A 24,737-nucleotide genomic window follows, 5' to 3' on the forward strand; every position below is an offset into this window, starting at 1 on the left:
GCACAAGACCCACTGGGAGTTGTACTCCTAAATCACTTAGGTGTGATTTTGTAAGGCACTTTATACTGATAAGGTGATTCTGAATTGAAGGATATAAGTGCAAAGTATTATTATGACAGCTTGTCAGAAAATGGGTGTGTGTGTGTGAATTTCTCAAAATTTTATTTTTGCCCCAAATTTCTGACTAGTATTAGTTATTAGGGCTATGGACAGAAAAAAGTTCCATTTCAAGCAGGAAGCTTCCATTTAAAGCAGATTGTCTACACTGCATGTTCCAGGATGTGAACATTTACACGCTATTTCAAGTTGATTCCATCTGCACCTGGAGATACAGGTCTAAAAATTCTATCCTCAGACATTTTGGCATCAGCTCCAATGAGAAGTATAGTCACATATCATGAATGCAGAATATAGACAGTGGCCAATCTATTCAGTTGGGGTCATTAGGTACTAATGTAGTATAAATGCTAAGTATATATTGCACCTTGGGATGTGGTGTCTGGCACGGCTAAAGTAACATCCTATTTAGTAATTAACAGTGAGAAATTTGCCTTTCCAAGTTTACTTAAATAAAATACAAACAAATTAATGCAAGATGCATATGAATCATTTTTTAAAAGGTCTGACTTTTTCTCCTGTAAAACGTGAGTGTGCACCTCTTTACCTATACAAAACATGTATTTGCATATGCAGATCAGGTCACTGTGTTTCTATCTCACTGGCTTAGTAACTGCCATTTCTGTGTCTGTGAATAAGTACACATTATGATTTTGTGTGCACAAATTTCAAAGTCCTGCTGAAAATGTGACCTTCAATCTAGAGCCTACAGTTAATATTGAGCGGTCACAATTTCATGTCATTTTACACTCACAGTGTCCCTTATGAATACAAAAAATTCAGGTGGCCAGTTTGTATCTGAACTGTCAGGCTCCTAAGTGAGCTGAAAACATTCTATATATTGCTAAGGGATGTGGAAGAGAAGATCCCCTCAGTAAGATTTGATGTATAAACCTGAACATTCCTGCTCTGGGAGCTCATTTATTCTGTACTGAGTTTCCAACTGTTTATTAAGCTTCCAGTTGTAGCCCTTTCATGTGAAGGGAAATATAAGATTAAGAACTGGAGAATGCAGAAATAATAACATTATTGGTCACCTGTTTTTGACAAGGTCCCACACCATAGGCTCCTAAACAAAGTAAGCTGTCATGGGATAAGAGGAAAGGTCCTCTCACGGATCAGTAACTGGTTAAAAGATAGGAAACATAGGGTAGGAATAAATTATCAATTTTCACAGTGGAGCGAGATAAATAACGGGGTCCCCCAAGGACCTGTACTGGGACCAGTTCTGTTCCACATATTCATAAATGATCTGGAAAAGAAGGTAAACAGTGAGGAGGCAAAGTTTGCAGATGATACGAAATTACTCAAGCTAGTTAAGTTCAAAACTGACTGTGAAGGGTTATAAAGGGATTTCACAAAACTGGGTGACTGGGCAACAAAATGACAGATGAACTTCAATGTTGATAATTTCAAAGTAAGGCACATTGGAAAACATAATCCCAACTATGCATACAAAATGATGGGGTCTAAATTAGCTGTTACCACTCAAAAAAGAGAACTTGGAGCCATCATGGATAGTTCTCTGAAAACCTCTGTACAACCTCCAGCAGCAATCAAAAAAACTAACAGAACATCAAGAACCATTAGGAAAAGAGTAGATAGTAAAATAGAATATATCGTAATGCCACTATATAAATCCATGATACACCCACACCTTAAATACTGCATGCAGTTCTGGTTGCCCCATCACAAAAAATTGGAAAAAGAATTAAAATATTAGAATTGGAAAAGTACAAAGAAGGGCAACAAAAATGATTTAGGAGTAAGGAACAGCTTCCATATGAGGAGAGATTTAAAAGACTGGGATTGTTCATCTTAGAAAAGGGACAACTAAGGAAGGATATGATAGACGTCTATAAAATCATGAATGGTATGGAGAAAGTTAATTAAAAAGTGCTATTTACCCATTCACATAACACAAGAACCAGGGTCACCCAATGAAATTAATAGACAGCAGACTTAAAACAAACATAAGGAATTACTTCTTCACACAACACATGGTTAACCTGCGGAACTCATTGCCAGTGGATGTTGTGAAGGCCAAAAGTATATCTGGGTTCAAAAAAGAATTAGATAAGTTCATGGCAGATAGGTCCATTAGTGGCTATTAACAAAGAAGGTCAGGGATGCAATCCTGTGTTCTGGGTGTCCCAAAACCTCCAACTGCCAGAAGTTGGGAGTGGATGACAGGGAATGGATCACTCAATAATTGACCTGTTCTATTCATTCTCTCTGAAGCATCTGATGCTGGCCACTGAAGGAGACAGGATACTAAGCTAGATGAACCATTCGTCTAACCCAGTACAGATATTTTTACATTCTGATGTTGCTAATCACCCTTGGGGTCTAACTCATATGATGTATTTGCCCGTGGATACTTAACAGAAATCCCAACATTCTAGGAACTCAGGGAAATGCTTTATCCCTATCTATTGATATTTAAAATCGATGGGGTAAAATCCTGGCCCCACTCAAGTCAATGGTAAAACTTCCATTGACTTTAATAGGGACAGGATTTAAGGAGATATTTGGGGAGAAAACAGAAGATCCAATGTTTAGATGCAATAAAGTGCATTCAACAAGGAAAAGTTTTAGAGGAGGTCAAGAAGGCAAACAAATATTCTGTTAAAAATGGCAACTGTCAGCATGTTCACAGAGAGAGCATTCCCAAGGTTTTCCAATAACTACACTCCAGTCCCAGTATGCCCACAAACAACTTCCCTTCTATAGAGTGGCTACAAAATTAATCAATCACTATTGATTTTCATTGCCTGATTGCACTGAGGTAAGAAAATCCAACGTAGTTGAATGATTGATTAATTACTTCAGTAATTACAGGTAACAAATCTAACTCTCCTTCCATTCCCTCTGGATCTCTATTTTTTGAACCAATATTTATAAAACTCAGGATTTTTAGGTTTTCAGATCTATTTGGGGCTCAAAGCCAGTTTTGTATCTCTAAGGAGCTGGAGAGAGAACAAAGCTGTACAACTGATTCTGAATTACTATCTCTGAGTTCTCACCAGCAATTCACTATTCAGGATTCCTAAATGTTTTGAAACACTCTTATAAGAGTTCTGTCCCAAGAAGCTTTCTGTAAGTTTGGAGGTCCTGACTGGTTCATTGGTTTTCCTCCTGATGAAGCATTCCAGTAGAACACGGGATGTTCTGTCTAGTGTTTGTTTTGTTTTAAATAAGTTAATAAAACCAAAAAATATAGATACTATTAACTGCAGAAATAAATTAAATATATAAATGTACCATAGTAAGTTTAGACATACAGCTAGGGTTGAAATTCAGCCTATATATTTTTATAGGATTTTACGTAATGTTTGTAAAGTATAACAGGCTATGGCTAATCCACAGAGGATAACAGCCTACTAACTGCTGTGAGCTACTAGATTTGTTACTTTATTAAGCAGTAAAGGCCTGCGCTTTGGGGCTGAAAGTCCAATGTTCAAAACCTGCATATGAGCCTTAGAACATAAGAACGGCCATACTGGGTCAAACCAATGGTCCATCCAGCCCAGTATCCTGTCTTCCGACAGTGGCCAATGACAGGTGCTTCAGAGGGAATGAACAGAACAGGTAATCATCAAGTGATCCATCCACTATCACCCATTCCCAGCTTCTGGCAAACAGAGGCTAGGGACACCATTCCTGCCCATCCTGGCTAATAGCCATTGATGGACCTATCCTCCATGAATTTATCTAGCTCCCTTTTGAACCCCATTATAGTATTGGCCTTCACAACACCCTCTGGCAAGGAGATAAGCTTCAACATAAAATAAGAGCAAGCAGCAAGTTCTTCATTCATGTTGGCTACACCTTCTTAGGATGCAGTTCCTGCCATGATGTGTTTGCAATGGAAAAGATCCATTCTGCTCCCATCCCTACAACTCAATTAACTAGGATAGAGGGGGATTTTTTTCACTCAGTGTTAAATAAGGGTGATGGGAGGGGGAGAATAAAAATGAAAAAAAAATCTTACTTATTATAGGTAAAAAATGTGCAACTCAGAGTTTCCATCGGATGTTGTCCAGCCTTCCAATTAGAGAAGCCGAGACACACAGTAGTGCCATTATATGTAACTATTTATACAGTGTTGCTCAAGCATTGTTTATCTTATGAGCATAATTTATCTCTTCTGCAGTGCTACCCAATTTGTTTTGATTTCCAGTGGCCCCTCTACAGTCTAGTCTAGTGTTTTATTGTATATATATTTTTTGGCCGCCAACCAAATGACTCTCCCGTTATGTTTCCATGAATGTCCCACAATAATTAGGCCCCTCCTGCTCTACAACTTTCACATCGTGTTTATATTCACTTTATGGGTGAGATGGTGTCCCCTCTGTTTCTCCTCCTCCCGCACCAACTGGCAGTTCCTCTATGGCTCATGTTTTATGCAAGAGCAGAACTGAATTTCTCTCTCTTTTTTAAAATGTAGTGGCTTGTGAAAAGGTCCCACCACATCAGCTCTGGAGACTTAAATTCTCTGTCCACAGAACATGCCCAGCATAAGCAATAGCAGAGCAAACCTAATGGTGAGCTGGGATAGGTCATCTGCAGGGATTGAACCCAGGACTTCTGGAGCTAAACACAGGAGCCAGCAAAAGCAGGACCAGATCTATTAGTTCAAAGGACTTAGCAGACTCATAAACCCTTTATAACTGGCCTACCCTCTAGAGGGGGACAAAAAGCCACATTTTCCATGGGTTACCATAGCTTCCTCCACAGAGCACTGCCAACATACCTCCTCCCTAGCCCATAAAGCTCACTTCTAGGGGTGAGAAGATCACTCAGTTTCCATAGTTATTCCAGCCTTGGCCTCTCTCTATTCCAAACTTGCCAACAAGCTTGCCCTAGTGGATGTGGGTTTCTAATGTGCAGACATCTGTCTTCTCAGAACTAGACTGAGGCCAACTACATCAACGTCTTACTCCAGAGAAGTTTAATCCAGTAACACTCTGAAGGGAGCTCCCGCTTTGAGCTGGTGCATGCATGTCACTCAGCTGCTTGTATTAGTGTGAAATTCCTTAATGGCAACAGGCCCTGCCCATCACCTTTTCTCATCTACCCCACCTAAATCCAATCAGGTCGTAATTTTTGGCCAGTCTTAATCTGGGTTATAGTTTAAGTGATGACCTGCTGTAGCATGGAAAGGATCCTTATCCCTTTATCAACCACATGAGCAGGATTTCCCCCCTTTTTATATAGGAAAATATAGTTAGCATTTGACCATCAAAAAATGAATTCCATCTGGTTTGGCTTATATATGTAGGGCATTGCCCTGACGCGTAGGTTGGGAGGCACATCTTACATGGCTGTGGTCACCCCTCATGAAAGAACCTAGCACAAATGAAACTGGGGGTTACTTCTTATGCCAGGAAAGCATTCTGTGGCTAAGCAATCCGCAGATAAATTCCCTCGCCCTCCCACCTGCTGCCACCAGAAGCCTCTTCAGAAATTCATTGTTTATGAAATGATTGACTCAAGTATCCATTCGATCCCAGTGCATAGGATTGCAGATCTTTTATTACACAGCTGTATATGTAGCAGGAGAATAGTCCACAGCAGGTGTAACAGGCACGGTCATCGAAGAAATAAAACAAAGCACCATTAGTCAGCTGGTGGGAGATGCAGTCTTTATAGTTTGAAGCAATGCAGAAGGCTTTATACCACCCTACCTATTCTCTGGCTGCCACACACCTCAGTTGTAAGCTATTTTGTTGGCGGCTCTGAAAGTCTGAGGGCTCATGTAACTTCCCCCATCTAATTTCCCACTTTGTGCCATTTAAAACTGACCCCGCAGTCTCTTGTTTTCGATCTGCAGCCCACAGGCTCATGCATTGCCCTGTGTTGTGAGCAATTAGCTGCCATGCATATTTGCAAGTCACATACAGACCCACTCCTGAATATCTTAAAAGGCCAGAGGCTTTGGTCTGTTTGGCTCACAGTACGTTTAAAAGAAAAAAAACTGACTGTCACCTTTCCTCAGACTCTGAGTGCGTGAGAAACCCATCGCTTTCAGCACAACGGCAGGATAGACAGTCTGTGAAAAAATATCTGCTAACAGAGCAGCAGCAATTACTGACCAAACTGTAGACTGGGGAGTTACTGCAGAAAAGAGGCCCATAGTTCTCCAGTGGCTCAATGCACAGCTGCAGGGAGGATGGGATAGTGATTGCCAGGGCAGTAGTGCTAAAGCATCCAACCCACTGAGTGCTAAGAAGACTGTGACCTCAGCACAGGTAGCACTGATTAGACTTTTATGCAGCAGAGCACCTGCTCCATCCAACAAACAGAATTTCTCTTGAAGGAGAGAAGCCCGATAAGAGTACACAGGGCAACAGGGTCATCATTACACCCAGGGCCAGCTCCAGGCACCACCCAAGGAAGCAGATGCTTGGGCGGCCAATACAAAGGGGCGGTACTCCGTCCGCTATTGGGGTGGCACGTCCGGGTCTTCGGCGGGAATTCGGCAGCAGGACCCTCAGTCCCTTTCTTCCTCTTTGAGCTGCTGCCGAAGTGCTGCCGAAGAGGAAGAGAGGGAGTGAAGGACTCGCCGCCGAACTGCCACCAAAGAATGGAGCGGCACGATCGGCTTTTTTTTTTTTTTTCCCCGCCGCTTGGGGCGGCAGAAAATCTGGAGCTGGCCCTGATTACATCCAATCCATTTGCTCTGGTGGAGGGAAGCAGCATGCAAACCCATTCTAGGTGAAAAGGGCTCCTTACACAAGCCTGCTCCAGTGACACAGGGGCAAAGACCTCATTTTCTCTCATTCAATTGGAATCATTTGTTGGCTGATTTCTGTGGTACTAGCTAGTGACTGATGGGGTTTGTGCCTCAACCATCCCCTCCAAACACGGAAGCAACACACACACATAGCAGCCAGCAGTCCGGGTCCGGCCAGGAAAGTCCCAAGTTTCTACACAAGGTCCTAGTGAACTGCTATCCCTGCCACTGTAGTGGGACATTAAGAGAGTGAGTGTTCTGTGCCTCTGCAGTCATTAGTGGTGAGCTAGTAGTGGGAGGGCAGCTGTGGAGAACTGCACCTTTAAGGGGCTCTGGCATTATACCTTGAAGGGTATGTCTACACAGCAAAGAAAAAACCCCGGCTCACCCGTGCCACCCAACTCGGGTTCGTGGGGCTCCAGCTGCAGGGCTGTTTCATTGCTGTATAGACTTCTGGACTTGGGCTGAACACCAAGCTCTGGGACCCTCCTACTTTGCAGGGTCCTAGAGCTCGGACTCCAGCCCATGCCTGGAAGTCTGTAGAGTAATGAAACAGCCCCGCAGCCCAAGCCCCATGAGCCCAAGTTGGCTGGCACAGGCCAGCCACGGTTGTTTGTTTGCTGTGTAGACAGACCAGAAGAGGTTCTGCTCTCCACAGCAGCTATTGCGGGATCCTGGGAGACCAGCCGGAGACCTAGTTGCAGGGTAGCAGCTCTTACTGATGGTCAGGATTCCTGCCAACAGCAGGACAGTAACTGCACTGAGTGAACCCTGAGCTTTGGTAGGGGGAGAGAGAAATAATGGGCAAGTGTGTGTGAGAGAAATGACTTCTCAGTGATGGAGAACACACTGTGAGACTGCAGACTGGGACACTCAGGGGTACACAGAGAGATGGAGGAAAAACATTAAACCTTCTCCATTCCCAGGAGAGAGACACAACGGAGTACAAGTCTGGAGATTCTCCTGATGGAGAATGTGCAGGAGATGCCCCCTGAAGAAAGGAGAAAAGGTCTATAGGTCCTCTCTCCTCCCTAAAAATCCCCAGGATATATATATATATAACCTCCACCTTCTCTGGCCACCCAAAGACCCAGCCTCCCTCCAGAATTGTCCCAGGAAGATTTCCTTTTACAAATTATTGTTAGCTACATGCCCCTATAAAGCCAGTACAAAGTTACTGTCTGATCTAGCCAGGGGTGTATTACTGCAGTATCTAGAGGCCCCAGTCATGAATCAGGGCTCCATTGTGTTAGGTGCTGTACAAATACAGCATAAATAGGTGGTCCCTACCCCAAAGTGCTTACAATTGTCTGTATTTGCACAGAACATGATCTGCTATCCCCTGCCATCAAACCTGCCACATGAAGCAGAAATCCAAGAGGCACAACATGCCCTGTTTGGGAGCTGCTGAAATTTAATATTTGCTCCTGGGTCAAATCCTGAAGGTTAATTACAAGAAAACAGAAAGTGCAGGTATGTGTGGCAAATTGTGTGTTAGCAGCATAACGGGAGGCCACCTAGAGTAAAGGGCAAATGGTTTTAGCCTTTGGAAGCTTGACAGAAGAGAAATGCAGAGAGAAAGTCAAATTCAGCCCTGGCATGAGTGGTCAGGACTCCCCTTGGCGCCAATAGGAACTGCACTGTTTTTTTGCCATGGATGAATTTCATTCAGGGTCTAGGGGGTAGAGATGTTCCCCAAATCATGAAACACCCAAGTGTATAATGATCATGTGTTCACTGTAATGTTAGATGAATAGCTACTGACCACAGTAGCTGAGGGTGAAGGGAAACGTGGGGGTTCACTTGGGTTCTGTCAGGGCAGCAGACTGAAGTAGAATGGAGGCCCACTGAAGAGGTGCTGAGTATCTGCAACTCAGTCATTGATGTCAACAGGACTGGCCTTTCAGAAGAAAGAAATCCTGCTATAAACCACCTAGGCACATTCAGTGAGTCAGAACGTATTGCTCCAGCACAGCTGGACAGCTCTGCCCACCCACCCCTGCCCGGCCATTCTAGTACCATCCAGTCCTAATGCAGAGGTAAATAAAATTACACCGATCTGCAGTCTAGGGAATAAGCCACCAGCTATTCAACACTCCGATCAGCTACTCATCCTTTCATGCTGCATGTTGGAGGAGAAGGGGGTGTTTTAATAAGTGGCTAGTTGGGGTCTTGGATCCTAATTGAGCAAACTGTATTATTTGTCAGCATCCGCTCATTCACTATACAGAGTAGCAAGCGAGTGTCTGAAAGGACATTCTGGGCAGGCAGATACTAATTGTCCTCACAGCAAGTCAGTGGAATGGGAAATACCTTAATTAATTTCACAGTGTCTGTTTTAAGCATCGTAATCTTGTTATCTGTGTCTCCGGTCCCCAATTTTCACTCTCCTCTGCATGCTTAAATGCAGATAATGTAAGTAAAATACATACAGTAAAACCTCAGTTATATGTATTCCCACTATCTGAACCTTCCTTTCTAGTGAACTGCCAGCATATCCCCCAGTCTGATTATCCAGACTCCCAGTTATCTGAACATATTTAGAGTGTCTAAGAAATTAGGATAATCAGATTTCTACAGTAATTTTATATGTACAAACTATAATTGGGTGTATTTTCTTTCCTGCTATCATGCCACAAAATGCAGTTTACTGTATGTACTTAGCAGACATATACTGCACATGTGCACCAATTCTTAACTTCACACATGGGACCAATTGCCTAAAGAGTTTATTTGGAACTATGGGCGAATCCCAAAAAGTTTGGAATTGGGTTTGGTTTGGATAACCATCCAAGAGTTCATATGCGCATTCTATCTACTGAGATGTGCTGAGTCTGCAAAGTTGGGCAAAGATCTGGAAGTACTTTTCCCAGTCCCTAATAGAAACACTGCAAGAATAGTTGCTCTGTTCTATGGATAAACAGAGGACTTTAGTCTCCAGGGCCACCACTAACGTTAATATTCAAACAAAAAATGTTGAGTCTTTTTTAAAATTTTACTTTGGCTTTTATGTATCATCTGTCGGATAGTAATGACTTTGTGATGTCATGTGCCTACAGAAGGCCAGATCAGAGCTGGTGCCCTTGAGGTAAAAGGCTCCGTACTCCATTGCCAATCCCATGTGCCAACCAGTTCCCTAGCCGGACAGCTAAATGATGTAAGGGTTATGCCTTACTGTGGAGAGCTTGGTTGGATGTGGGGTGACACCTTGGCCACAGCCCAGGACCAGTAAAATGGTTGCTGCTGAATTATCTTCTGGAAGCACTATCCCTCTGAGATGGTTCATCTATAAGCACAGCGTCAGCTGAACAGAGAAGAAGGTGATAGAGGACACTAAAGATGGGGACAGGGTATTTTATTACCCATGAGGAACTTATAAAATTGAGTGTAACCTTGCATAGGGTGCTGTCTCTGGTGTGTTCATCCTCAGGGATAAACAGTTTCACTGCAATTAGTAGCGTGTCATTGTCTGCCTGTAGCTTTGCCTGTAGTACTCAGAATCTAGTCTTGTCACCAAGAAGATGGACCAGTCTGGAGCTCGGTGAGAACCTAAGTACCATCTTATTTGGTTATGTCCTTACTTGCCATGCTTGGGCATCATTTCTGTGACGCCACAATAATTGTTTTGCCTGTTCTATTCGAAATGGCTTTCTCTCCCTGGCGAGGCCATAAATTGGGAACATATTGGGTTTGATTCCAGACTATTCACGCAAAACTTCGCCCCCCCCAGTCCCCCGGAAGCTCAGCAGGTAGCGCCGTCTCCATGTGAGGGCACTTGCCATGATCTTTCCCATTGGAGATGCAGCATTATCACCCAAGCAGGGGTCATATGAAACATTTGATAAGAGGAAATCTCCCTTGCTGTGTGTGCTTACTGTACATTCACTAACAGCTACATATTCATTTAAGTACCAAGATCCCTTTTTACCGAGTATGTTTTGCTCTTGATGGGAAGTTTAACCAAACTCTCCTCAGTAACGCTGAATCCTTACATCATTTATCTGTATGGCTGGGGTCTGGCTGGCACATGGGATTGGCCATGAAGTACAGAGCCTTTCACCTCAAGGGTACCAGCTCTGATCTTCTGCAAGTGAGTGACACCCCAAAGTCATTACTATCTGACAGAGGACCCGTAAAAGTCAAAGCAAAATGACTTTTCTCAGGAAGTGGGGTGAGAGAGGTGTCCATGTCACAGAGAAACAGTTAAAACTGACAGCACTGTTGGTGATCTTGGCTTATGTCAACTGGAATTGGACCCTTTCAATAGCCCCAAAGTACCAAATCACAGCCCTTTCCTTGACCCCCTGTGGCAGGGTGGTCACCCATTCCTGTCATAAAGGGCTTAAAACAGCCCAGGAGAGGGCTGTGGCTGGAGGCAAGCAGCCCAGGTTGATTGGGGAAGCAGCCTCAGCTGTGGCCACACCCCAATGAGGGCCCAGCTGGCCCTTATAAGAGGGCAGTGGGCTAGGAACACACAGACACACTCTCTCTCGCCTTTGGAGAGGGAGGGACCTGGCTGCTGGGGAGTGTACCAAGGTATCTGAGGTAGAGCAGGGCTGGGGGAAGGCTAGAGGAGCTGGGGGACTCTGGTCTGGAAACCCCCCAGGTTGCCGGCCTAGTCTAAGGCCAAATAGGTACTGGGATTGCAGAGGACAGCCCAAGGGTAAACAGAGGCAGCAGGTCTATACCCCCGTTGCCGGTGATGAGTGGCTTATATACTGCAGCCTGCCCCAGTGAATGGGGGCTAGATGGGGACTGGGCAGTAGCCATATTCTGAGGTGGGGATAGGGGGTGGGGGTTCCCCTGGAAGGGGGAGACCCAGAGACTGTGAGGTTACTGCCAGGGGGCAGCACCCCAGTGGAAAGGGGCACCAGGGTCTGGGAGGGACACAGGGGCCCAGCGGTAGCGAGACACTGGCCGACAGAGGGCGCTCTGGAGGCTGGAAACTAATTCCTTGAGAGACCAGCAGGAGGCGCTGCAGGGGTGAGTCCTGCATCGCTACACCCCCATGCACCAGAACCCCCTATTTGGAGTTTCTGGGGGAACAGGCAGTGTAAAGCAGGTCACCAGGGGATACCCTTATGCCAGGGGAATCCCCAGCAGCCTTTGGGAAATCTCTACATCTCCTTTGTTCTATTGGAGCAGCACAAAGGGGAGTAGACAGGGCTGAGGATCTGTCCCTAGGTGCACAATCATGCATGCAAGTCAGGTGCCTGTATGCACAAGTCCTGTTGCATGTCTCAGCGGATCACTCCCTGCAGAAGTTAGCCACAGAACTGTGCTCCCAGTGTTTCAGAAAATCTGGACCTGGGTGGAGCGTATATCCTCTCCTCACCAGCACAGAAAGTATGACGACTGTTCAGGTTTCAATTAGTTCCAACTATTTGGGAACAGAATGTATTCCTAGAGGGGGGAAAAATGAGGGAGAAAGCAAAAAACGTTATTAGTCAAGCTCCGGATCTGAGAACAGCTGGTGCATTTTCCTGCTGAGTCGGCCGGTCACTGAAAGGTGGCAAAGGAAGCTGGCACAACAGTGCCAATTGTTTGCCTTCTATGAGCAGGTGACAGAGGCAAGCTGGTGCATTGATTCTCACATTATATTTTCATTAAGCCCTGGCAGATGGCATTTGAGACCACAGTTTACATATCATAATTTCAGAAGAAAGGTGGCAGTGAAATTGATGCATAAATTACTCAACTCGGATTCACCCAAACAACATGCGGGAGAAGTGGAAGTGATAGACAAGAGGGATCATAAAAAGCTGCTGTCTTTATTTCTGCATTGAGTCCTCACCACATAATGAAAATCTGGGGCATCAGTTTCTCTGCTAAGCAACATACTTATGTCTAGCATCCTGACACCGAAGCAGCTGTACTGACGGCAAGCCACAGACACGAGGGAAATCGCAATTTTGCCCTTTTATAAATGAGGCCAAAAGTACTGCTTGGAAAACGCAGTTTGGGCCAGATTCTCAGCTTTTATAAATCAGCATAATTGAAGTCAGTGGGATTATGCTGATTTACATCCAGGTGAGGACACGATCCTTTGTTATTTGATTTCCCCCTTAAAGAGACAAATTAAAATATGTAAAACTCAGAGTGCAATTGACATCAAACTGCTGTTCTCTATCGGTTTACATAGACATTTAGGGTCACGTTCTGATCACAGCTGTCCCAGTGAAAATCCAGAGAAACAGTGCTGCCTACTCTTACGGCTTTATCATGGATTTCACAAAATCTGCTTTTTCTCCGAGAGCCCCAATTCGGGGAGTCATGTTATCCACAGAGAATCTCAGCCTTTTTTTGTTTCTGGTTTTTTGTTTTAGAGCAAGATTCTTGGTGGCAAAGAAAAGCTTGAAAATGTGAACACTAAATGCTCAAGAACCAGAAGGCCAAATAAATCTCAACCCCAAATTCATTATTTTTTAAATCTCATGATTTTTAAGCCAATTTCATGATTTTGGGGGGGCCTGAATAATTACTTTTGAATGCTTCAGACTAAAGATACTGCATAAATTGGTTTTGATTTCATTTTTTTTAGATTTAAATAATAAAAAAATGTCCAAAACCCATTCAATACTCCTACACAGATAACTGATTAACCAAAGCAATGAAACAGCTCATTTCTCCCTTTTTTTCTCCACTGCAGGAAAATATCCTCCTTCTTCTTGCAAAACCCCGTCAGATTAATGGTTTGCAGAGTGCCCAAAAGGTTAGCAATAGAGCTGCATGGAAAAGGGGGGAGGGTGTTTCTCATGGAAAATTTTGACAAACACCAAAACATTTTTTATTTTTGTCAAAAATTGTAGTGAAATTTTTAAACTTTTCATTAAAAAAAGATAACTGAAAACATTGCAGGTTTTGACAACCAATTTTGGACAAGCGCTGCTGAATACTGACAAACCTTTGGTGTGTTTTTTTGCCAGAAACGTTGCTTGGGTTCCACACAGAAAAAATCCAAAATTTTTGAGGAAAGCAGGGACTTTCTGTGTAGGTGACCATATTTCCTAAAGTAAAATCAGGACGTTCGGGGCTCACCCAAGCCACACACCACCACCACCCCGAACAGGGCTCGCCAGAGCCACCCCCACCCACGACTTGGCCTGAATGCCTGAGCCCTGTGCCGCCCACGGCTGGGACTGGGCTGAGCGCCCGAGCCCCTGCTGGGGCTGAGTGCCCCCCTGAGCCCCATGCCACTCATGGCTGGGGCTGAACCTTGTGCCACCTGGGGTTGGGGCTGACCCCAGAGCCTCACTGCCTGGCACCTTGCGTTACTGCCCCCCTCCAACGTTCCTCTGCACCCCCCTAGGGGGACACACCCAACGTTTTTTGTGAACTGGGCATTAGTTTGTTTGATCTTGGCAACTGATCTGTTGGCAAGAGCAAACAGGACAAATGCCAGTTTTTGTCAAAAAGTTGGAATGTCCGGGACAGGGCTTTAAAAAGGGACTGTCCCGGCCAAAACAGACCATATGATGACTCTATTTCTGTGGAGATTTTCATTTTGTCGATAACCAGTGTTCTATCAAAAAACATTTAGACAGAAAATTTTCAACCAGCACTAGTCGTCCTGTTCGGGCTGTTTTGGACCATGTGGCGAGCGGGAACAAGTCCCAGAGACTGAGGCCCCCTGCTGGTAATGCCCTGTCCCCATCTTCTCTTTTATAAGAAGGCGGAACGAATTTCATTGATCACAACTATGGTGGTACATCAGTGGGGAATAGGCATGTCCCATGTCATTTAGGATTTAATAGGTCATGAGCAACACTTTAGACTATCCCTACTGCAGTGGAATTACTCCAGATTTACCCCGGTGTAGCAGAAATGAGAATCAGGCCTTTTGCTCTCTAATTTATCCTTCCCAGATCTCCTGTTTGACAGTCCCCTGCAGCAGGTGCTTGGAAATGCTGCCTTTTACATACCAGTGAAAATGTACCTAGTCTCCTATGTAACACACACTGGAATAACCTCAGCTCTGCTCGTGGGATGTCACTGAGCTACCCTGGATGTTCCCTTGAGCTGACCGCCCCATTTCCAGTGCCATTCCATCTGAGCCAGCGCCCAGACACAGCAAAGAGCAAAGGGGCTGAACCCTGGGATAGCAACAGACCCTTGTCCGTTCTTATGGAAAATAAAAGAAAGTAAACCGCAAAGCAGAGTGCAGATCTGTAGAGATGAGCTACACCTCAAGCTGGTATGATACATTTCAGGGATGGAGGGGTGGGAAAGAGAATGAAGAATACCAGGGTCACTCCACTCCTCACAGAAACATTTCACAATTCCGGACCTACCTAATAATGTTCTCTCCAATGCAGCTAGAGAGGCTCCTCGTCTTTGTTATTTGGACTTATCTTTTCCTTACGATATAAGCAGAAATGGAAGCCTGATAATCGGCTGCCACCGGGGCCCGCTATTTTCCCCTCCAGGATCATCTTGTGCTGTTGTATTCACATTCACCTGCCCATGTAGCAGTTAATCAAGCCCAGGAATGATGAAGAACGCAGCATAGCGTATGGGGTAACCGGACAGAGCATGGGAAAGAGGTCACATGATAAAATGGAGCGGTGCAAGGCACAGCCTGTTTGCATCCTATGCACCACTGATTAGGCCTTGTCTTTTTATTTTCTCTCTCTCTTTTGGGAATGGGGGCAGGACAGTTTATAAATAAAATCCATCAGTAGGGCTGGATTAAGAGGCAAAATCTATAAAATCTGTGCCTTGGAGGCATAGCGGCCCATCAGAAGAAACAAATGAGAACAGAGCAGCAGGCTGTGGCCAGGCAAGGCTGTGACAGTTGCCAGCCAGATACATGAAGTGGGATGGATTTTATCAGCAGGGCCTCAGAGGTGGGAGGAAAAATGAGAGCCACTGGGGAAAAGTCAGCCTGGGGGCCCCCAAAGTTTTGGGTGGATCCAGGTCCCAAATAACCTTAATTGCTTTATATGCCAAAACTCAGGTGAGGTTCTCTTTATCTGTTACTTATAACTGACCCAGTTTTGCAGCCCTTACGCTGAGTATCAAACTACTCATGGGCATAATCCTGTTGAGTTCAATGAGATTGTTTGTTTGAGTACTTACTACTCAATGTGAGTAAGGGTTGCAGAAACAAGCCCAGTGCAAAGAAAGGCAAGCCCCGGTCTGTTGGCAGAGCTGTGTCATAAAGGCTCAAATGTACGGAGAGAAGGGAGAGATGAAAGGTAAAGCACAGAGGTGATATGAAAGGAAAACCTAAACAAGGGGCAGCTGAAAAGTGCAGGGAATATGGTGATAACGGAAATACCCATGAAGTTGCATCTCCAGTGATCTCATCCCAGTGGCAAAGTAAAATTTAAAGAAATCAGACAAGGCACCTAGAGTGAAAGCAGCCGGAGCGAGAAGTTGTTTTGAGTCTGAAAAGGATATTCTTGTGTTTGGCCAGGTTGGACTTTTTTACACTCAGTGCAGCAAGGCTAACCATACTATATACCAGGACTCGGCAACGTTCGGCATGCAGCTCGCCAGGATAAGCACCCTAGTGGGCCGAGCCAGTTTATTTACCTGCTGACGCGGAGGTTCGCCGTCCCGGGCCAATGGGGGCGGCGAGAAGTCGCGGCCAGCACATCCCTCGCCCGCGCCGCTTCCCGCCGCCCCCCGTTGGCCCGGAACGGCGAACCGCGGCGAGTGGGGGCCACGATCGGCCGAACCTGCCGCGTCAGCAGGTAAATAAACTGGCCCAGCCCGCCAGGGTGCTTACCCTGGCGAGCTCCGTGCCAAACGTTGCCGACCCCTGCTATATACCACCAGTGGATTTAATCACATAATATATATAGTCCCAAATGAAGTTCTTGGTTTAGTTATAAATCTGTCACAACGGGTTGGATTATGTGTAGGGCCCTACCAAATTCATGGCTCATTTTGGTCAATTTCATAGTCATAGGTTTTTAAAAATCGTCAATTTCATTATTTCAGCTATTTCAATCTGAAATTTCACAGTGTTGTAATTGTAGGAGTCCTGACCCGAAAAAGGAGCTGTGGGTGGGGGGTTGCAAGGTTATTGGGGGCAGGGGGGTTACGGTACTGCTACCCCTACTTCTGCACTGCTGCTGGTGGCGGTGCTGCCTTCGGAGCTGGGCAGCTGGAGAGCGGCGGCTGCTGGCCGGGCGCCCAGCTCTGAAGGCGGAGCCACTGCCAGCAGTAGCACAGAAGGGTGGCATGGTATGGCATTGCCACCCTTACATCTGTGCTGCTGCTGATGGGGCACTGCCTTCAGAACTGGGCGCCCGGTCAACAGCCGCCGCTCTCTAGCTGCCCAGCTCTGAAAGCAGTGCAGAGGTAAGGGTGGCAATACCGTGACCCCCCAAAATAATCTTGTGACCCCCCCCCGAAACTCCCTTTTGTGTCAGAACCCCCAAATTGAGAAACACTGGTCTCCCCCATGAAATCTGTATAGCATAGGGTAAAAGCACACAAAAGACCAGGCTTCATGGGGGGAGACCAGATTTCACGGTCCGTGATGCTTTTTTCATGGCCGTGAATTTGGTTGGGCCCTAATTATGTGGGATGAAATTCAGTTAGAAAAATAACAGTACACACAACCCCAGAATATAGTATAAACCCACATCATAACGTCATGTCCGTCAGCACAGCGGCAGAAGTCAGAGAAGAATTTCTGCTGTGAATTATTTGTGCTTCCAACCCATTTAAAATGTACAAGAAGATCACAAAAGAACCAGACCAAGCTTGTGCAAAAACACTTTAAGAAAAAGAGGTTGAAGGGTGGAGGGAATTGTTTTTATTTTGGACCTTCCTAGATTCCATTCATGGTCTGAAACCTTGGAATGGGTTGGTTTAGAGAACACAAAAGCATAGGATTCCTGGGAGTCACTGGCAAGCTACTCCAACAGTGGGAAGTATGAATCTGGATTGTCTGAGCAATGTGAACTCTGGATGCAAGCACCTTTGAAATACCAAATATTGCACAAGAAACACTGCACTTGTGCTGCTCTCCTGCTTTGCAGTGGAACGCCCTGTCCGAATCATTACTGACGAGAACGGCTTGGAGAACTGTGCTTTTCTCCACACAAAATTTTGACTTTTTGTCAAAAAACAAACCAACAAAAACTGGAACGTTTTCAGCCAAAACGTTTTTGGGATTATGACGAAAACTCAAAATTGTCCATGGAAAGCGGACACTTTCCATGATGACATTCATTTAGTCAAAACCTCAGTTTTCCACCAAAGACCGGTTTCAGTGGAAATTTTTACACCAAGCCTGTTATTGCCACAGCCTTAACTTTACTTTGTCTGGCATTCGCACTCAGGAAACAGCTTCTGTTTAATGTGTCTCTTATACTTATTGTATAATTTGTGGCAGTGCTTCAGGACCACAGATGGGGACCAGGGCCCCTCTGTGCTAGGAGCTGTACAAACATAACAAAAAGACAGCCCTTGCTTTGAAGCATTTACAATCTAAGTATAAGGTTAGAGTCAACAGGTGAAGGTGATAAAAAGCTGGGGGAGCACAAGGTAACAATGAGATGATTCTGATCACTATGATAAGCAATGGGCACACTGCTGATTTGGGCACCTGCTTTTGTTTTAACTACTCTGGGTTCAAATCTGCCAGTTAGGCACAGCACGGCATTGGCGACTGTGTGAAATCATCCCTTCCAGCCCTACATGCCTATGTATCTATGATACCATCTGGGGGAGCCTCAGGGAGCATACAGTACCTCTTCAGGGGATGTATCTAACTCTCTCAGCAGTGCTGTCTCTGCTCCATGGGCTGGTTGTGTGGGAGGGCAAAGGTGAGAATGTCCCTGCCTCCTCCTCCCACACAACTTTGGCATGCTGGGCACCCCCAGAGAATAGCGAGGGAGCAATCCCTCTACTTCCAAAAGTTCAGGGAATGTACTTCCACTTGGCTCTTAGCCAGGCTATGCAAAGTGCAGGGGAAGGCTCTTTATACCCTCTCTCCCAACCCCCACTCATGTAGAGGCCTAGCAGAGTCTAGTACTTGATTGCTATTCAGGGCAGACAGTGTGCTTGGGACTGTAGGACATCAGAGAGATAGTTCCTGCCCCAAGGAGCATATGAATTACAGCTGACAGGCTGGTGTGAACTTCCCCAAAGTTTTGGGCTGCTTGGTTCAGCTCAATATATAAAGAGGGGCCAAGAGCCAGCGGCAAAGTTGGGACCTGTATGTGAATCCAAATTTTGCCTGTGTTGGGGATTGAGAGTGGGTGGATCTAAAAATCAGCATCCAGGTCTGTTGCTACCTTTAATGTAGGAAATGGAGTGGGAAGTTTATAAATTTCATAAAGTTCAAATATTTTATATGTTCGTTCATTTTTTGGCCATATTCTGTTCTGATTTACACCCTGTGCAATCCCAAAGGCCAATGTACCTTTTTAAACATGTTCCAGTGTTTTAGTTTATCAACTTTCTGCTAGATCAAGCTGACACGGCCATGTTAGTCATTAGAGAAGGTTGCTAGAGAAGGATCTATACTGGTTTCAGATAGTTTCCAGAAATGATCACCCATTTCTGTAAGAGATTAAAAAGACATTGTCAGAAAAAGAGGTCGGGGGGTGGGGGGGAGAAGGAGAGAGACAGAGAGAAGAAATAAATACATGGATATAGTTATTTTGGGTTTGTTTCTGTGAGTAGAAATTCTGTGTGGGCTCCTCTCTCACTGTTAATGGGAAATGTTTGTCATTTTTTCCATCTAGAGCCTCTGAGAAGAAGGGGTTCTAAATGTATTTGTAAAATTGCCTCCAGGTTTATGCTTGGCATCTATACTCCCAAACCATGGACTGAATTTAAACAACAATTACTTGATTTGTTGGGACGGATTATGGGGAGGGAGGGAATTTTTCCATGCCTGGTCTGGTTGAAATAAATTCAGATGGCGCCGTCAGCACACACAATCACTTATTACTCGAAGAAATATACTATTGTGAACAATCTGCTTCCTGGCAGGGAGGAAGGACTGGATCACCAGTTATTAACATTTTTTCTGTCTGGAACCTAGCAACTGAACTGTCCATGTTTTTTTGCTGGGACCCACCAATCCCACAATGTTTTGGGGGTCCTGGTGGATGCCCCCTAGTATAGGTTGTGAAAATCCTGCACTAGAAATCTTTTCTATCATTAATTTCTATACTGCACATTTCTCTAACAAACTTCACATGGATGGAGTCCGGGTCCCATTCCCTCACTGGGAAAAGATACAACTTGTTCAGGTTTTGCTTAAGCTTTTCCTAATATTCTTATTTCAACAAAGATTCATGGGGGGGAGGGAGGCGGAGTCCATTCAGGTAACATTAGTTTCTGAGTTAAAGGGATGTAAAGACAATAAAATCAGTTGTGTCCATCCATCCTTAATTCACACTACTGGGCCCTTACAGTGTGAATGAAAAGGCCAGATTGCCAATCCTAGAACCAAACCCTCCTTTGACAGGCACAGTGATGGGGACCAAAGATACTGCCTTGTGGTTTTCTGCAGGCAGATCTGGGGCACCATGCTGTGGGAGTAACAAAGCTTTCTGTCCGGAGCAGAAATGTGTTACAGGGTAGGTGTATTAGTAGCTAGCCATCAACCTATTGAATATAGGTTCCCCCTTAGGAATGTGAGGGGCAGGCTGCATGTTAACTGAGCCCACTTCATACATTCTATGCATTATGGGCCTGATTTAGCAACACACGTAAGCCTGTGCTTAACATTAAGCTTGTGCTTAAGTTCCATTGAAGGCCACGCTGGATCATGACCAGTGGTGCTACCTTGCCCTGCTGCCTGAATAGGGGTGGCAGGGAAGAAGAGCACCAGAAGAGCCCTTTCATTCACTATGCTCACCAGTACAAAGCCACGAAGGAGCAAAACCTTAATTTGGAATGTTCAGGTGCACGACAGTTTAAGATTAGAGTTAGTCAAATTATTCATTACAAATGTAGCCTCTTTCTGACCAGCAAATCAGCTGGGATTCAATCCTGATTATCTCCAAACATATTCATTAGCTTGCTCTATATAGTTTAGACAAAGAGTTTGCAGCCCTTGCACTGCTGGTGATCTATTTGGCATTCATGTGGTGTAGGTGATCACCTAATTCACATGTTGTTACTTCTGCTATCCAGTTGGATGACAAACGTTTTTAATCAGGAGAACAACAAACAACAATGATTAATATACTCAGATATTTTATTTTTTCAGGCATACAATTGTGCTATAATTTGTGAACATTTCAGAATCTGTGAACACTTCCATGCACAACTGACAGTTATCCAACTACTTGCACATAAGGAGTAATAGGACCTCCACAAGCCATTGCAAATTGAACTCTTGCTTTTCTTGTATTTATTATTTATAAAAACTCCCAATAAAGTCAGTTATTGCACTAGAGTAATATATAGTAGAATGTGCAGTTTCCAAACAAAGTAGTATAAAAGCATACAATTAAGGTTTGAAGTACCAGGGGTGAAATTCTTACCCCACTGACGTCAACGGCAAAACTCTCATTGACTTCAGTAGAGCCAAGATTTCACTCCAGGATTTTTGTTGTGGGAAGCACAGTGTCTGGAAATACTAAGGGAAGAATATAGAGAGATCAAAATAGCAAGTGAAACAGAACAGAGACATGCGACGATCAAAGAAAGTTCACATCTTTATAATTTATTAATGATGATGGTCTGATCGCTTCTGGTTTTTGTATTAATTGATTCCATTACGTACAGTCTCTCATTCTATTGCAGCTCACTTAGCTATATTGCTGAATAAATGACGTGACAATTTACACACAAGGAGAGCTGGAAATGTAGCAGGAAAAGGTCTCACAGCTTCCCCCAGTAACTTACTGGGAGTTTAGCCAACAGCTTATGATCACATGCTCATCAGGACACAGTTTCAGGAATTCCCTCCCCATACTTTACATTTTTCATCTCTACCAGTTCACCAAGGCAAATGCCATGGGAAATCGCCAAGATAGAGGCATCCAAACTTGCTAAAGAATGGGCGAAGAAGCTGATTCTTTTCTTCACGGAGGAGGGTCCTAAGGAAAAAAAATGTCCGGGGTTCTTTGTTCCAGTATCCTGGATACCAGAAAACTCCCACGCTTGTCAAAAATAAGAGCAGCACCAGCAGTTTTTTTTAAAAGCAGGCCGATACACTGCTGGATTGAAGAGACAATTAGGTGTTCAAACACGAATTTATTCAAATGTTAACATGGTTACAGTCTCTTTCTTCTGTACAGTATGGGTGAAAAATTACGGGAAAGAACACACACACTAAAAGACTAAATACTCACTACTATCATTATCATCATGATGCATAAAACATGTCTAGTAATATGCTTCATGCAAACAACAGAACCTCATTCCTTATTTTATTTATCCACAAGTCAAATCTTACATCTCTTCGTTAGGCTAGTCACAATGAATAGCCTAAACTTTGCTCTCCACACCCAAATTTTAGACCAGTGGTTTATGTTTTAAAAACTAGCAGCTTCCCAGTTTCTGCTAAATGAGAGATTCTTTCTTCCACAGAACTGTCCCTTCGGGGAAAATAAATTACTGTTACAGTAAACAATTCCAAAACACAGTTTTAGCTAGAGTACTCAGTGGCACCAGTTTACTACTGAGTTTAAAATCAACTGGCTCCTTTCCTCAACAAGATCTAGAGATTATGCTCCAAAATAAAACAAATTTAGAAAAGACGCGCTTCACAATTAAATAAAGGAATGGCATTTCCTTTTTAAGGCAAGAGAAACCCTGCAGCCTATTAGCAATTGACAAGGGGAACCTCCAGATACAAGCTAGATGCACAATCATAAAACAACCAGACCTTTGTTTATCACAGTTCAGCACTGACATGTATGCAGATGTGATAGAAAGCCAGGATGTATGAAAACCAGTATTTCAGGCGTTAAAGGAGTTCGCTTCTGATTATATATACTTGTACAATTAATGAGGAGAATGTTTTAAATAAGTAGTTTTAAATACGCATGGACACATACAATCAGTGAAGAAGTGCATATTAAATTAATCCTTCATTGCAGCCTTATATATTAGTACCTTTGGCCTCTTTGATATCTTGATTATTTTAGGACTTTTGAACTTTTTGCGGTTGATGATCATTATGAGAATTCTCGACTTTTAACATCAGGTTTAATTTTTTTTTTTAAAGGAGGGTGACCTTACAAGTTCAAGACTTTTTAAAGGTGCCCCTTTAAATAAACAAATAAAACAATGAAGCCACCCCAGAAAAGAAAAGTAACTGGCAATTCAGGATTGCATCCGGACTCCCCCCACCCCTTTCAAAAGATCAATCAAAAGTTAAAAGGGACCCAATACTGTAATAAAATGAATAATTCTAAGAAACGATTATTACGAAAGCAGCAGCGTGGGATTTACATTTGCAATCTACCCACCAAAAGTCGGGGGCTCCCTAATTCTTAACAATGCACTTTGGGAGTGGAGTTAGATCCCGGGAATCTTTTGTTCTGAGCCTGCTGGCTGGGCCCCCCTCCCGGGTTCGTGCCGGATCGCTCAATCAAAACGAGTTGCTTGCTCCCCTTCTGTTTGAGAAGCAGGGTTGATCCGGGCGCAGACAGACACAACGATCTCCCCCCCTCCATCCACTCCCTTCGCCTGGGGATGTAGGGAATCGGGGCCAACTCGGGTCGATTCGGCTCCCGGATCAAGTTGGACTGGAGCGGTGTGTAAAAGTTTCCCTGGATCCGCCACCCTCCTGGGGGATAAGGGGGTGCGAAGGGGGTCCCCCACGGGGGTGGCTAGAACCCGGCTAATTGTCCCGGCGTGGGGAAGAGCCGCGAGGAAAGAAATTGTCCCGGCTACTCACCAGCTGTAAAGTGCAGAGGAAAATCAAGGTACAGCGCCCGGTGCAGCATCCCATCCTCCCCACGCCCAGCGGGTCCCTCCAGCCGCTTGAAGCCGAAAGCACCAGACCAAGAAGCGGGGCTGGTTCACTGGGACCTGCCCGCTACCATCTCCGGGTCCAACTGCCTTCAGCCGCATCCAGGGACCGTCTCTGCCAGCAGCCGGGCTGAGAGAGCAGCTGCCTCTCCCAGCCGTGAGGTCGTGGAGCAAGTGAAAGAGCCCCCTCCAGGGAACCGCTTGCTGGGGAGGAGGGGGAGGAGGGCGGGCGTGTGGGGCCACATCTTAAAAAGGCAATGCCTGATAGAGGCTCTGATCCAGCATCTTTGCAAGCAGTGTGAGAGCCTTGCCATTGACGTCAATGGAATTGGGGTCAGGCCCTGCCAGTCAACTTGGGTAGCTGCAAAAACCCACCCTAGACTTCTACTCCTGATGGGGCACCCAGCGCCCACGTAGAAGCAGAGGATCTGCAGACAGACCCACCGTTCTGCATGTACCACACATGCATGTGATCATATGTGAGCAGAGCTTTGTAAATAGTGCGGGGCAATGAATTTACTCAGCCAGCTTCACCTCCTTTTCTCTCGGCAAGTTCTCTAAGAAAAGGTGGCAGTTTTCTCAAATTTCAGAGTAGCAGCCGTGTTAGTCTGTATCCGCAAAAAGAAGAACAGGAGGACTTGTGGCACCTTAGAGACTAACAAATTTATTAGAGCATAAGCTTTCGTGGACTACAGCCCACTTCTTCGGATGCATATAGAATGGAACATGTATTGAGGAGATATATATACACACATACAGAGAGCATGAACAGGTGGGAGTTGTCTTACCAACTCTGAGAGGCCAATTAAGTAAGAGAAAAATTTTTTTCTCAAAGTTAGTCTTTATTTTGCTGTTTCTTCCAGTAAACTTGTTAACTAGAATGTTTGTGATAGAAAAAAAGGGGGTAACAGTCACAGCAAAAATCATTTTAAAATGTACATACATATTAATTGATTTATTTTAGTATTTGTAGTAT

General features: G+C 44.6%; 1 protein-coding gene across 4 annotated transcripts in view; it reads right to left on the bottom strand.

Moving 5' to 3' along the window:
- The window catches only part of NKAIN4 (sodium/potassium transporting ATPase interacting 4), an 86,053-nt gene extending 61,811 nt beyond the window's left edge, over positions 1–24,242 (bottom strand). For 2 of the 4 annotated variants that reach the window (XM_024114919.3, XM_024114918.3), the window contains exon 1: positions 23,688–23,920. In XM_024114919.3, coding sequence (XP_023970687.1) covers positions 23,688–23,741 — 54 coding nt within the window. In that variant the 5' untranslated portion in view covers positions 23,742–23,920. Of the gene's footprint in view, positions 1–23,687 lie in introns of all 4 variants that reach the window. The other 2 variants (XM_005309550.5, XM_065566148.1) reach the window with 2 other exon arrangements.
- Positions 24,243–24,737: the final 495 nt, after the last annotated feature.

This window comes from Chrysemys picta, chromosome 13 (assembly GCF_011386835.1).
Source record: "Chrysemys picta bellii isolate R12L10 chromosome 13, ASM1138683v2, whole genome shotgun sequence".
NCBI classification, from domain to species: Eukaryota; Metazoa; Chordata; order Testudines; family Emydidae; genus Chrysemys; species Chrysemys picta.